Here is a 16207-nt window from a genome sequence, read left to right as displayed (position 1 = left end):
AAGCACCACGTCCACCCAGCAATTCAACTGCACGGCTCTGGGTGAGATCTGGTAAGGCCTGTCCCCCCATCCTCCTTCACCTACCTGACTCCAAGCTCCTAATCCCTCCCTCTCCCCAGAGTGTCTACCACAATCTTTCCCTCTGTACCTGATACTATTTGGTAAAATTTTAGGAAACGATTGGTACATTTTTTAGACTTCCACTCCCTGCCCCCACTTGAGGCCCCAAGTGCTACCCCTGGGTAGCAGTGTGCCTCAGTCACAAAGAGGGAGGAGTCTCTAAACCATGCTCATCCACTCCTTGGTCTCGTGGCCAAGACCACCACCAAGAGTGCCAATCAGTGCCAACTGTGCTGTAGTTTCTTGGTACATGGTTTATCACTGGAATGGGAACACAAACTTTATTTCAAATTGACCATCTATTGGATAGTCTCAACTTCCAGTCACTAACAACTTTGGTTAGATTCAAACTGGTGATCTAGAGGTGAAAGACTCTAAATCTTATTTCCACTTCCGGAGCCATCCAATCCCGGTGAATTATGTCCCATGTTTATTTGAAATTGAATTGTGCTGCTCTATCAACATGGGTGCAGTTTTTCTATAAATAACAAAAACAAATAACAAAAAAGAGCATTACTTAATCTTTGTCTGAGTCATTCCTGAAAAGCTCCCCATGGTGCTTCTCAGGTAATCTCTTTGAATCATGAATCAGAGAGAGAACTCAACTTCTGAAATGCCACCATGACAAGAGATTCTAGATATCTAAAGAGAAGAGGCTATTGTCCCCTATTTATAGCTTCAGGCTGTAGGGCAATTTGACAAAAGGGAAACGAATGATTATGTAGAAGTTTCTCTGCCTCAGCTGTTGTTCTTGTTGAAAGGAGAGAGCACCGTTTCTCTTACTTGCTTGCAATTACTACCACACAACACATGCATTGTTCGGTACTAAACTCCTGGTACACAGCTTTATATATAGGGTGACCAGATGTCCCAATTTTATAGGGACAATCCCGATATTTGGGGCTTTTTCTTATATAGGCTCCTATTACCCCCCACCCCCTGTCCCGATTTTTCACACTTGCTATCTGGTCAGCCTATTTATATACCTTTGGTGTACATGTGTATGAGCCATAAGCTCATTTTCCATCCTTCAGAACTTTCTGAAACTGGGCTCCGATTTTCCAAGTTTGCTGCCTGAAAGGAAACTAGTTCTCAAAGTTTAAGCAAAACCATATCCAGTGTTTGAATATGACAATACGAGAAATACACATTCCCTATTATAAAATAGAGGATCAACCACTCTTTCTGAGTAGCTGTACCGCTGAAGTGACTATGGGTAGAAGGTGGAAACTCAGCAGGAAAATTGTCCTCAATGTGGAGCTATGTCTTTGCATGTTCCAGTGAACATAGAGTTTGATTTAACTGAGGCTACGTCTACACTGGCAATTGAACGACAAAACTTTTGACTTTCAGAGGTGTTAAAAAACAACTTTGAAAGACAAAAGTTTTGCCGGCGACAAGTGCCAGTGTGAACAGCGCTTTGTCAGCAGGAGGTGGAAGTCACCACTCGTTGGGGGTGGAAGTTTTTTGTCGGCAGGAGAGCCTACAAACAGCGGCTACACTGCACGACTTTTAGCAGCACGGCTGTAGCGAGACAGCCATGTCGCTAAAAGCTGTGTAGTGAAGACATAGCCTGAGAGGCACCACTAGCTCTGCCCATGCTTTCCTTATAAATCTCACTTGCAGAGGTTTATCACTTGACTGTCACAGGGCAAACTGTCTCTATAATAAGAGTTCAAGCCCCAGCTTTGACCTGTGCCTTGCTTCCTCCTGGTCAAGGGAATTGTAGGGCTTTTACTTTCTGGAGCAAACGTGATTGCAGGCTATAGCAAAGCCTACTGGGAAAGGGGGCAGGACTACAAGAAGAGCTCACTTCTGCTTAGGAAAAAAACATCTGGGAAAGGAGGGTTTACCTAGCAAGCTACTGCCAAATGACCACAGTCTGGACAAGACCAGCATTAGTTCTCTGTAGAGAAAGAGCTATGTTGCTTACCTGTCCCCATCCGCATGTGTGGCTGTGCCTCAGTTTCCCCACCAGTGCATCAGGGTTTTTTTTGCTTTTGCTGTTGATTCAATGCTTTTGGCCTTCCAGCCAAGGCAAGAGTCCTCCTCTTTCAGAGTAACAAAATGTCCAGAAGTAAGCAAAACCCCACAGATTCTCCACCTTCCCCAGCCAACCTCCCAGTCTTTATGAAAGCCCTTCCCTTTGCTTGCAGGGGTTTCCAAAGACCCTTTTCCCCTTGCTGGTGGTTCTTCACTTTGTCTAGTCTAAACCTCCTATGCACTTTTACCCCTAAGCAGCAGGGGTTTCCAAGAACAGGGGTCTCCACCCCATCCTGAGCTGGCACCACAGGGGCTAGGCCTGTGCTCTTAACTACAAAGGAGCTGAGTGTTCTCAACCAAACCCCAACCACCTTCACTGTTTCTCAGTATTCTTTCTGCAATGCCCATCTTTTCTAGGCCTCCCTCTAGGTTTCTTTAGCACAGTCCTTCCAGGCTTACTTTTAGAGCCCCTAAGTACAGTCCTCCCGGCCGCCTACCCTGGTTCTCTCTCTGCAGGTAACCACTGTTGATCTTGTACAGATCCTGGTCACCAGCAAGCTCAGCACCGCTCCTCTCCCCTCTGCTGCTCTATTTCCCTTAGTCACTTTCCAAGAGAGCATGAGGAAGCTCTTTGTATAGACCTGCTCCTTTCCCAGCAAGCCTTGTTAGCCTGCAATCACATGCTTGCTCTGGGGACTACAAGCCCCAGAATTCCCTTGGCTTGGGAGAAAGCAAGTCACAGATCAGAGCCAGCACTGAGACTCTCTTAAAGCACCATCTCATTCTATGAAATTGCTTATAAAAAGGTTATCAATCTATAGACGTAGCCCACAAGCCCCAATCTCTGGATCAAAAATATTTTTCCTCACTCAATTTGCTTTAAAGTGGCTCTATCATTTTTATGTGATTCAATCAGTATCAAAACTAGACATTTTCTGGTTTTAAACACTTTTTTTTACACCAATATATCTTTCAACATCCTTAACTCATACTGTGGGCCTATTTATATTCCGGCTTTGAAAAGTGGGCATTCATTGTTAATGTCTATCTTTCTGAAAAACACTATGGCACAAATCTGGGAAGGGTGGTACATTGAGTGTCTGCTTCTGTTTCAGAACCTAACAGTCAAGGAAATTTCAGTACTTTCTAGCATATCAGAGCCCTAGGTGTAACACGCAAGTGTCTACCAAACACAGGGATACAGGGCAACCATAAAATATGAGTAATAATCATGTAGCTTTATGAATGGATTTGTAAAATATAGAACAAGTTAAACATTGGATTAATTCTATAGGTGTAGGTGGCCTATTCTTAATCTCTGTGCTCAGAATGATTACCCTCTTTCTTTTCACTTTCTTTTGACATGGACACAGGTGGACTCAGTCAGTCAGTCAAACTCTAAACGAGATTTCTCCCTAGAGTATTATAATGAAATGTTTCCCATATACATTACCCTGCAGTGCTTCTACCAACAAAATCCAAGGAAGAAAAGAGGTGAGTAAGGGAAGCAGTGAGTGAATAAAAGATGTCAAGAAAAGGGAGAAGAAAAGTTTTTGACTGAACATTGCTTTGAGCAGCTGCAACATTCTAGCAAGTCAATGCCAAATTTGCAAATCCAGTGAGAATATTCAGACAGTCTCACTGCATGTATTTCATATCAAGTTAGTTTGCAAAAATCAATGTGAATTTTGTCATTGATTTCAATGGATGCAAGATCATACCTCTGGAGTCTGTGTGTGCATTCACTATTTGAAGATATCCCCATTAATTCTTTGCTCCAATTTAGCATACACCACTGTATTATTTCATTGGTGACAACAAAGATGATACTGAAGGTTTGTGTGACATTCTATACCTTGGGGGAGCGTGCTGTAACCTCCTTATTCCTCATTTTCATATAATCGTGATCTTACATATAAAGCATGGCTTGTAAGGTATCAGGGAAAGGTTATGATCTGCTGAAAGTAATTTCTCTCTCCATATATGTATATCATTAATGCATATGAAGTTGAGAATTCTGTAGTATGGTTGTCACTAAAACATGCTGTAAATTGGGGGAATCAGCAAGATATTAGCTCCCCAAAGGCAACAGCAAGGAAAGTAACCAACGCCCGGGCGGGGTGTCAATCAACCCATCAACAACCATTGTCCAGCAAGGGAGCTACAATGCAATGACTCACCTGCATGAGGCCACACCAGGGGAATTGCTCAACCTGGCTTGGAGAGACTCAGTAATGCTCAACTGACTCTGAAGGAGGACATGGGCAAAGCCAAGAGGGGAGAAAGGACATGATAAAAGGGAGAGACGTTTGCCATGCTCTTCCTCTCTCTTCCACCTACACCTACAGATAACACCACCTCCAAGTGACTGAAGTGCTGATCAAAGGGGAGAGCCTGGCTGAAGAGCAGCCAGCCTGTGGTGAGAAGCATCTAAGTTCGTAAGGACACTGAATGTGTTAAGATCAGCTTAGAATGCATTTTGCTTTTATTTCATTTGACCAAATCTGACTTATTATGCTTTGACTTATAATCACTTAAAATCTAGTGTCATAGAAAATAAATCTGTTTGTTTATTCTACCTGAATCAGTGCATTTGGTTTGAAGCATGTAAGAAACTTCCCTTGGGAGAACAAGCCTGGTACATATCAATTTCTTTGTTAAATTGATGAACTCAATAAACTTGCAGCGTCCAGCGGGCATAACTGGACACTGCAAGACGGAGGTTCCTAGGGTTGTGTCTGGGACCGGAGATATTGGCTAGTGTCATTCGCTTGAAAGTAGCTGGGAGCAGCTTACACGCCAGAGGCTGTGCGTGAACAGCCCAGGAGTGGGGGTTCTCACAGCAGAGCAGGGTAAGGCTGGCTCCCAGAGTCAAGTATTGGAGTGGCCTAGCAGATCACCCGTCTAGATAACATCAGAGGTGAACATCACAGTTTGACAAAAAGTGTTGTCCATTACTTTTTCATCAAACACATTGCCTTCCCTTCAGGTCATCTTCCAATTGCTGCAAGCCTTTATCCTTGCCTTCAGACTATCATATTCTTTCAATCCCCAGAAATCCCAACACAGTGTTAAATTAGCAATAGGCCACATTAAAAATCCAAAAACTATCCCTATGATTAATAGTAAAGACAAACTGATAGTGTAAGTATCCATATACAGTGACGAGACTGATTTGTTATATTTATTTCATTAGTGAGAATGTCAGTCATAAGTTAGCCTTTTGAGCACAGATACCATGAGCAAAATCAGCTGTTCTGATGGAGGTATGTGTGGGGAGTGTATATATGAGCCCATCCATCCCTCTATTATGGAAAACCGTATAGCTGACAGTTACCTATTCTCAGGCTATTAGACACTTTAATAATGACATACATTGTTAAAGAATAGCCTATGCACCATTTTATTTGTTTTTCAGAGATACAGTGTTCAAGAGATTATCAGAGAGGGCACATTATATAATGATATAATTAAACATGTTTTGACATAAAAGGTTGAATAGCAACAGTAGAAAATTCTATGTCAAGTCATGAGCAAATATTTATTACCTGTAACCATAATTTCAGAAAGCCAATGTGCGCATTATGCCAGCAAGGTCTTTCTTTATGCAAATACTTTTTTACCTTGTAATTACGGAAATCTGCAGTAACTACTGCATCAGAATCTTGTGTGTGCATGAGAGAGTGCATGTAATATACAAGAACAAGTGACGTTAAAATCCTGCTGTAATTGTTAACATCGGTGGACCCAGCAATGGTGAATTATGTCTTAATTTTAAGGAATAATTGTCATCTCATTTTTCTACCTGATGCTAAACTTAATGTTGGTCTTTGCCTCTTAATGTTTACAGAACACTGAGAGCATATTTCATATACATAATCCTCACCAGCACTATACTTCCTTTTTGTTCAGTATCTATTATATACAAAAGAGATGCTGAATACTCATACTAAGGAACCAAACGGTAGCAGCTTTACTTAAATCCATGCACAGTACCGTGCACAACAGAATGATTAAATGCTATTTGCTTTTTAAGGATGAATGAATCGATAGAAAAATAGATTGGATAACTCATTGGCACTTTAATGTATCGATAAAGGTGGGAGGAAACTAATAAATCATGCATTTCAAGCAGTTCCCCCCTGCCCTTCCCTCCACCCCCACCCCCGATGGAATGTTTGAGAACATAAAACATGCAGCGATGAGGTGCAGGTCATTTTGTACAAAGAACAACGTCAAGACTGCATAAAAAAGCATTTTACTTCAGACCCATATTGTAAATTTATTGCAACACTGAAAAAGGTTGCCATTCTTGGACCTAACCATTAGACAGTCTGACAGTACCATGCAAACCATAGACAATAAGACCTGTGCTGCGATTTCCACGCTGTTAAGAAGTCTCTCAGAGGGCTGAGAAAATGAAGACCGAAACAATTGCCTCCCAAATTATTATAATAGGAATTGTTTTGATTTCAGGTAGCAATGAATAGAAAGGGAACTGATCAGAGCATGTCCTTTCCTTAAGAAGACTAATTTAAAGCGTGAGAAAATGAGGGATGTTGCAAATTTATAAATAACAACAACAAAATTAGAAATGGTTTTAATTGTGAAGCAGCAAGTTTATGTGTCAGTCTATTAATGTATGAAACAAATGAAAGGTGAGCATGTAAATTGTAATTAATAGACTGTTTTTCCTATTCCAGCATTAGTTTGGACATTGCCAAGGTAATCAAAGAACTGTAAATTTTCAGAAGTAAGTCTGCTCCAGTGTGCATGATTAATTATGCATTAATCCATTTCTCTGAAGCCTCCTTCACTAAATCTTTGGTGGGAAATGCAGTTTATTAGGCATGTGGTTTGGTTATTTGTGTGCACTACTGCACATACTGCACTATTGGCCAATATGCAAGATGATTTAAAGTTTGGCATATTACAAAGATTTACTGTTGAGTAAAATGTTTTAATGTTTCAACAAACAACACTGCTGACTAGTTTTGCAAGTAGCATTACCTTTATTCACTGTCCTTTAACCTTTAGCCCTGTAGTCCTCACTCAGGCAAACCTGCATTGACTTCCCATCTTGCAAAAACTTACACATGTGAGTAGTTATCTGCATGTGAATAGTACCAGTGATCCAATGGGACTTTGTGTGTGTGTAAAGTTACTCACACGGATCAGTGTTTGAAAGATTAAAGGTATTTTAGCACAGAAAAAGGATTTTAATACTTCTCAGTGGGGTTAAATTGCTGAGGAAAAATATTCATTAGAGTGGCAAGAAATGTTAAATGTAAAAGGCCAAGTTAATGGGACCTGTGAACTTCCAAGCTCTTATGTGATACACGTCAAATCAATTGCTGATCTGAAGATGCTTGGGTTCAAGAGGGCAACTACAGAATCTTTGGATCATGATCACTGCATTAGAATTAACTACAAATAAAATCTTACCAAATAAATCAAATTACCCAGAGCATTCCCTCCTCATGTTCCATGGCAGAATTATCCCATAAATTAGTAAATGGTAATGCATGCAATAAAAAGATGCCATATCACTGTATATAAACATCTGCTTTCCTCATGCAAAATGCCTAAAAAAAAGTGACAATAAATTTTTCTAACAGCATAATTTTACATTAGCTCAGTCACAGAAACTGTTATGCCAAATTCCAGAATTCTGTGAGTAGAGGATATTCTAAAACTTTTGAAAGATTCCTGGCATAAATATTCCAAAGTCCAGCGCTGCTAATTTGTTTTCTAAGAACTAAACTACAGAGGCTTATTCCTTGCTGTGGTTCCTTGTTCTTCTGATAATGGAGGAGAATAGACCGGTTTTTGGAGGAGGTCCCACCAGTATTGGGGCTTGATTCTTGTGGGTAATTTTTATCTAGGGGAGGGAAAGAAAAAAAAAACAGTTATCCCTTTAGCTAACTCAACTTCTTTATCATATTTTTACAAATATCCAAAGTGACTGAACCATTTCAAATCTTAAAATGTGGCTTCTGAACCTTCAGATGACCAAGGATTGAAAGGTAGATATGGAAATACATTTTGTTACAACTGACATTTGCTTATATCATAAACAAATTAATTTATAGTCATAGTTACAACACATAAATTGTAATTATACAGGCAATCCATATTATTAATCATATATAATAAGAACACGGCAATATGCTTTCTTACTTCAGGAGCATAAGATTTATAACCTGCCCTTTTATCACTGCTTGTCACTTGAATATTTTGCATAGTCACATAGTAAAAAGGAATTCAAAAGCAGGAAAGGACGCATTGTATGTTGGGGACACCAAGCTAGTTTCCCATTATTAAGATATACACTGTATCATAGCATGCCTTATTTATTCCCCTAATCAGATTGTTCTTCTCTTTTAACACGAGCCATGATACTTAATTTCAAAATAACCATTAGGAATGAAAGTCAAAAGTTAACAGAGAAAAAAAGGTCAAAAATGATGAACTAGCATTCTAATTTGTTAATTAATTGGTAATAGAACAGAATCAAATATTGAAAAGCCTGTTTAAAACACTTTGAAAGACTGCTCTAAAGCCACTCATTTTGATTTCTTTGATATAAAACTACGAATCACCTTAAATGAGACAACCTTAAAGTATATTATGTCTGCAATTTTCTCTAATTCAAGTCTAAATTAGAGAAGACATTTTATGAATGTATGCTATGCTCAAAGCTAATTGAAAGCAATTATCAAAGTGGCATTTTGTCTGTGACTTTAAGATACATTGTAATATAATAAATGATTCCCATTATGTAATAAAAAGGTCACATCTTGCCTTTGGGCTAGTGACACTAAGAGTTTTTCAAAAGCAATCTGAGACATTTTCTTTAGTGAACTACAACTAATACAAGAACCATCACTTATTAAATATCAGTTGTCACCTGCATAGTATCCACATCAGAAATGGGTATTTCTTTCAAAAGAAACACCGCCTCATTAAAAACTGCAAAAAATCTCTGTCTTAAAGTGCATACCTGACATTTTCAAGGTAAAATGAATATTCTTCACTTGTCATTCACCAATAGTAATGAAACAAAAATGTACATCACGTGGAGAGACTCATTAAAATATAGAACAATCCTTTTCTTGGGGATGGAAATTTACTTTACAATCTAAGGAGACAGAAACATAAAAATCTCAACGGGAAGAGGGGGTTTATTTAACACTATGGGAATTTTAGCTTACTCTTCACGTGTTCGTTGCACTGCCACCTAATATGTAACTTTAGTATGTTATTGTTTGTTAGCATGAAAGTTAGTGTATGATTCTCTTTTCCTCACAGTCAACCTAGCTTCAGGCACCAATCTGGGGACCAGCTTAGCATAGCTCCATAGATGCCAGCTAATAACCTGGCCCTGTGAATTTATCTCATGGGTTGCTGTCACTCATACATCGTATGTAGGTGTTATGTTTGGGCATGGGGGTGGTGGGATGGCCTCTTTTAGGAACACACACTGCATCTGAGATGCAAATCCTCTTGTCTTTCATGGAATGCTGCAAATGCTATTTTCTCATGCTTTCCTGGAGACCGTGGGTTCAATGTGAACTGAAAGCACTGAGTGGAGAAACTATTTAGTTCTGTTGCATTGGGAGAATTTAATATGACCATTAGGTCAATTTGAATGTTTTTGTGATTATTTTGAAAAAGCAATGTACGTGGACTGATTATCGGAAAATTAAAGAAAAAATATTTCTAAAAGATGCAAAGTTAAGTTGCAGCTATAGGAAAAACATGAGAAAATGCTTCTGCTTGGAAAACTTTATATTTTAAGAAAAAAAACACAAAACAAACAGAAAACAAAGCCCCACCCAAACAGAAACTGTAAGCAGCCAAAAGTACTACCAGTAGTTTATGATGCATTTGATGAAAGGTCAGTATATAACACTATGGGTAAAATTCTGGCTCCACTGAAATCATTGGCAAAACTCCCACTCACTTCAATGGAACCAGGATTTCACCCTGTAAGTTTGTAGTCCTAATTCAGAAGTTTTACAGGGCTGAGACATCAATAAATGGCTCCAGGGAAAACATAGCATTAGAAATTTTAAAATCATTTTTGCAGCCCTGAGAAGTGCAGTTAATGATATACTTGCTAAAAGGAAAACCTTACCCAATTTAAAGAAGAGCATAACTCTTAAAATTAGAGATAGTAATTGCTCCATATTTGAAGATAGTAATGTTTGCTAATAAATGAGAAGTCTGAGCCTGTCATATTAAACATGTTTATAAATACATAAATAAAACATAAAATGGGCATTTATTTTTTTCAGGAGCACGTCAGAGCTTCAAAATGTGCCTTGAAGCCACAGTAACACAATGCATCCAGTAAATGAAATGCACTAGGGAGTAATAAGTTTAATGTATTAACTGTGTTTCTTAGATCAAATAGTTTTCCTTTTATGTTATTGAGTTCTACAATGTGTGCTTGTTATATGTGTGTTCCTAACATCATAGTATGCTTAAATAAGAGGTCATCATTGCCCTTCCAATGAAAACAGAACGTGTTATAAATACAGGAATTAATCAAGACACTAACTAATAAGAAACTATAAATGATACTCCCAGTTTATGTTAAAATATTTGGATTAACAGTCAACTCTATACCTCAGAGGATACAAAGTTAAATTCAAATATGAACATAGTGAGCCATATACGTGGGTAACAGGTGGCCACTTGGCTCCACACTATCAGCAGGGAGGTTCACAGGATTATCCCACAGACTAGGGGTTTGTATGCCACTCTTCTCCCTGCTGCTGGGGCAGGCGTGACTGGGCAACACTACATCATAACTATCCCCAAAAGCGACTGAGGCCAGATGCAGATGGGCCAGAAAGAACAGCCCTTAAGGGTGCTCTAACACCATGGGTGGTGAGTATCATAGGCTGAGGGAGGCTGAGCATCCCCAAACAGCCAGGCGTGGCCCCACCCACACTCTGCCCCATGCTGCTTCCCGCTTTGCAGCTTAGTCTTCACCCATGCCATGGCCCGGGGGGGTGGGGGGGGGGCACTACCCACCCACCAAGTGCTGCGGGGCTGGGGGGACTGGGGCCGCACTGCCTGCCCATCTGGCGCGCCGGAGCTGGGGCAGCCTGGGGTGGGCTCCAGGAGAAGGGGCAGGGCTAGGGGCTAGCCTCCCTCAACAGGCAGTTCACACGCTGCCCTTGTCTAACACAGTGCAGAGGACTACCGCGCACAGAGAGGCCATAGGATAAAAGAAGTGCAAAGGTAAGTTTTAAGCTCTCTTTGTGTCCTCTCTCCTGGCTTGGGCTGTGTAAATTTGGGCCAAACCTCTCTGATACAGCCCAATGGTTTTAAATAGAGCTGTATGTGACAGTTCTTTTAAACAATTTCTTAACAATATTATTGTGCAAAATGCAATCACATCTAATCAGTCTGGCATTAATTAAGCTCTAATAATATACTCTAGTCTCTCTCTTAAGTAGTGTGATCTGTTTCCCCTTCACACAGGTAGATTGGAAAACATTATGGTGTCACCATAATTCTTAAACATACTGCGAAAATGACAGAGCTGCAAAATTAAAATAAATGATTAATAGCATTTTTTTCATGTTTTGTACTAATAGGTATCACTGAGCTTTTAAATTAATAGAGCTGTCAAGCTCAAGGTTGTTACAGATCCAGCACAGAACTAAAATGGAAATTATGTATTCCACAGACACCTAAAGATGACACTTTGGAATATTTTAAATTTTAATTAGTAGGTGCAATTGTTCCCCCTCCCCCAAGTTACTGCAAATTAATTGGCAATTAGTCACAACTAATTTTTTCTTAACAATTTGAACTGGAAAGATAGGTGCATTATGGTAGCATACTTGTCTGAGGTGCAGAAAGCACACATGCAGTAAATTGCATTGTCAATTACAAAAACTACTATTGTGAAATTAAGAAAAATTATGCATAGGTAAACAAAACTAATGTGCAGTGTAGCAGTGAATGGAAAAAATAATTCTCAACTGCACTGTAAGGTGTCTGAACCTAAAAAAAAAAAAAAAAACAGCAGCAAACAAACAAACAAACAAACAAACAATTCCAAAAAACCTCAGGGCTAGAAACAGAAATTCATGCAAATTGTCATTATAACAAGAGAAACTTTTTACAGGTTGGCATCAGTTTATATGTTAACTATTTTACTACTGCTGGATAGTTTCCACTATCATCAACTGCTATAGAGCCAGGACACAATCCTGCTGCCACTGAAATCAAGGACAAAAGTCCCATTGCATTCAGTGAGATTAGGCCCTAATGGCTTGAGAGATCTATGGGATGGAATTGCAACTACAGCTCCTCTGTGCCTGCTGCATGGGGTGTTGGAGCTGGCGGATCTGTGTAAAAGCAGGTCTGTGGCTCCTCCCTTAGCTACCCATAGACTCTTTCCACAATGAGCAAGAGGCACAAGATGGTCGGCCCTTAGTCTCCCTGCCCCTAGGTGGGGCTTAAGTAATGAGGTAGATCTTGGGCTGGCTCTCTGCACAATGGTTCAATTACACTCTTAAAGAGTAAGAGAAAGGCCAGGAAAAAAATTCATACATAAATTCATTCAAACATAAATATTCAAACCTCTTTTCCAGGGATGATCAAAGCACCTGTATAATTTTCTGGTGCCATGTATTATGAATTCTTATCATGAGGGAAAAAAAATCATGCCATTGTAATACATTTCCTGTTGTTAAATAAACCTTATCAACACCAATAGACAGAAAGTATGTAACATGCTTTGTGACAAATACCATGAGATTTTTAATTTCTTGCAATCCATTAAAATGGCCCTGCCAGTGCACTAGCATTTATTCCATTCCTTCACAGAGGAACTATTCTTGCATCTGCCATAAATGTCTCTTTTTTCCATTTTTAATCTAGTGATATTGGCCGCTTGAGATTCAGACTTGGTACTTACCAAATCAAGAACAGATGAAAGAAGTGAAATTGCAGTTTTTTTGTAATTAAGACAGAATATTCGTAGAGATTTTTCAAAACAATGCTAAAGACAGTTGTAGGTAAATGGAAATATTATTTTTCTTAAAGAAATACTGGTGCCCGAAGACAGAAGTTTATCAAATTAACTTGAGAGCCTTTGAAGATTCATTACTATTAATGACCAGTTTGGAGATCAAGTGAGACCATAAATATATTTCATGTCACTATATTTTGGCTGGGTGAGCTGTGATAGAATTTCCTCTTCAGCTAATTATCAAAGATGTTTAATGTAACCACTAATGTTATAATTTTTCCTTCACAAAAACAGTTCTATATGAAAAGATGATGAAAGCAATAAAATCTAGGCCCCAATCCTGCAGCTTGTTCTTCTTGGGCGGCCTGCAGTGGATCTCCAGACAAGCATAGCAGCCTGGCTATGTGCAACATAATGCAGAATTGAGGCCTGAGATTGTAAGATATTTAGGGCAGGAACTGTCTTTTATATATATGTGTACAGTGCCTAGCACAATGGGGCTCCCATACTTATTGGGAACTCTAGGTGCTATCACAATACAAATAACAATTTTTAGCTTTCATATTCTCTATGTTATTAGAGCTATAGGGTGAAATCCTGGTACTATTTAAATCAATGGCAAAACTCTCATTGACTTCAGGGGGGTCAGATTTCACCAAAAAGCCATGGGCCCAAATTTTAAAAGATATTTAGGTGCCTAACTCCAAAGGCTTCTAAATACCTTTAAAAATCTGGGCATAAGTAACTCAGATGGCTAAGTCAGATTTCAAAAGTGACTTTGGCACTTAGAATCAAAAGGTATTTAAGTGCCTAAAGATGCAGCTATGTGCCTGCTGTGATTTTCAAAAGCACTAGGTGCCATACTACCATTGAAACCAGAATAGAGTCAACGCTGGAGGGAAAGATGTGAAGACAGATGGGATTGTGTGTGTGTGTGTGTGTGCGTGAGAGAGAGAGAGAGAGAAAGAGAGGAACTCCTCTTCATCTTAAAAGAAATGAGTGTGTGTGTAACTCCTCTTCATCTTTAAAAAAAAATGATAATTTACTTTTGGTTAAGTCAGAGGGACAACCTCAAGGCAAACTTTACTGAAGTCTGTACTACAGGCAAAAACCTCATGATTTCTATACTAGTTTCCTGATTTTTTTTCTGGAAGTTTGCAATCCTATAATATAATATATGGAGATATACCTATCTCATAGAGCTGGAAGGGACCCTAAAAGGTCATTAAGTCCAGCCCCCTGCCTTCACTAGCAGGATCAAGTACTGATTTTGCCCTAAATCCCTAAGTGGTCCCCTCAAGGATTGAACTCACAACCCTGGGTTTAGCAGGCTAATGCTCAAACCACTGAGCTATCCCTCCCCCCAATCCTGGGACTCAAACAGTTGGTTCACACAGTTACAGTTAGTAATATACTTTTTTTGTGTGTGTGCTTGAATAGAGAAAGCTACATAGTCCATGAACAAATGCTCTCTGATTTCCAGAAAAAAAAAATCTTTCTGAAGCAGAGTCTTGGAAATATGATCTCAAAATCAAAGAAAGATATCTAAAACTCCTTCCTCTAATGTTAGCCTTGGATAAATATCTGACCACTTAGAACCAAGACAAGGAGAAAGTCTAACAAGAGTTGTAAATTTTGTTTTTGGTGCCACAAGTATTTTTTGTGCATGGAAACACAGAGAACAGTTCAGGCTAAATTTATGAGAATGCCCAGGGAGCGACAGCACTCTTTCAGCAGAAGAAAAAGGGGAAATATTTCTTGTAATATAAATGTAAAAAATAAAATCAAATAGAATCATTCTTCTGTGACTAAATTTATAGAGATTCTGCAGCTACTCACCTTTATGAAACAAAGTCTGTGGATTAGTCTCCCCACAAAGGGAAATAAACATGTTCCATAATGTGTTTGTTATAGAGGACGGAGCAGTTTATTTTAGGAATGATACAGTAAATCTGGGAAGGGGCTACACACAAGAACATATGCATTTTATGATCACTTTTAAAGGGTAGTTTGACTAGGCAACAACATGGACTACGGTGTGTGGTGTTCTTGGCTGTAACCATGAGTCAGATGCTCCATGGATCAGACATCGGGGTGATTGTAAAAATGGTATGGCCAACATCCTTCCATGGGTTCTGCAAGTCCAGTGACTGGGAAATCACAGGTCCTGTTGCTCTGTAACCACAGATTTATTGCTGCAAGAGGTTATGCAGTACCTCTTCACTCCAAAAGATTTTGTGACATATCTCATGAGATTCTCCATTGCTCTGTCCTCACACATACTTCTATTTATATGGCCCTCCCCTCACTACAGTATCTGAGAGTCTCCCAAGTATTTAAAATAAGAAATGTAATAACAATTTCTTTCTTTTCTTTCCGTCTCAACCTGTAGAAGAAATAGCATGATTAAATTACAGGTTTTGTTTCTTTATGTTCGCGTGAAAGAGTGGGCGTGCTGTGTATCTGTGTGGGTGTACCGAAATTATGGAGCGTAAGCTAAGTCAATGTTGATAGCTACAGTTGTCTCTAATTGAAAAGGAGCAGTTCCTAACATTTAAGGAGAGCTGAAATGAAAGTTTGATCATTAAAACTGATTGCCATTTTTTATTATAGAAAAAATATTTCCCCCTCAGTAATATTTCTTTTCCAGTTCTATGGGCTATGTTGATAAAAGCATGCTTACTGTACAAGGGGTCTGCATCCATGGTTCTCCATCAATCTGCATGGGCAGCGACTTGCTGGTTCTAAAGTAAAATATTTAATTATATGAATAAGAGTGGCTGGACAAAATTCATCAAGCTTATATTTTGAACAGAGATATATGAGGACAGAACAGGTGTGTGTAATCATCAGGACATTTATTGCCCACAAGTGTGCATGCAACTTCCACTGCTATTCCACCACAGATCCGGTACATGACCCAATGCCCCTACAAAGAAGTAATGCACTTATTTTAAGGCTTGGTACTCTTCTGTAATGTTATGTGCAAACATATATTCTGTAGTTCAGGAACAGCCCAAGTGTACTTTAGTATACAAAACAAAAGTACACCAAACAGGCACAATGTGCTAAAAATATGCAGCTATTCCTTCATGACAGAGCAGA

At 39.2% G+C, this 16207-nt stretch overlaps 1 protein-coding gene across 4 annotated transcripts in view; it reads right to left on the bottom strand.

Annotated features, from left to right (window-relative positions):
* Positions 1–7876: 7876 nt before the first annotated feature.
* Positions 7877–16207, bottom strand: part of DGKB (diacylglycerol kinase beta) — a 449520-nt gene continuing 441189 nt past the window's right edge. For all 4 annotated transcript variants that reach the window (XM_065397765.1, XM_065397766.1, XM_065397767.1 and 1 more), the window contains 2 exons: positions 15786–15846; positions 7877–7984 (listed from right to left, as the gene is read on the bottom strand). In XM_065397765.1, the coding sequence (XP_065253837.1) occupies positions 7877–7984; positions 15786–15846 (169 nt within the window). The remainder of the gene's footprint in view (positions 7985–15785; positions 15847–16207) is intronic.

Source organism: Emys orbicularis, chromosome 2, assembly GCF_028017835.1.
Source record: "Emys orbicularis isolate rEmyOrb1 chromosome 2, rEmyOrb1.hap1, whole genome shotgun sequence".
In the NCBI taxonomy this organism is placed as follows: domain Eukaryota; kingdom Metazoa; phylum Chordata; order Testudines; family Emydidae; genus Emys; species Emys orbicularis.
The sequence above is the reverse complement of the archived record's forward strand: the minus strand, read 5'-3'. Positions and strand labels throughout refer to the sequence as shown.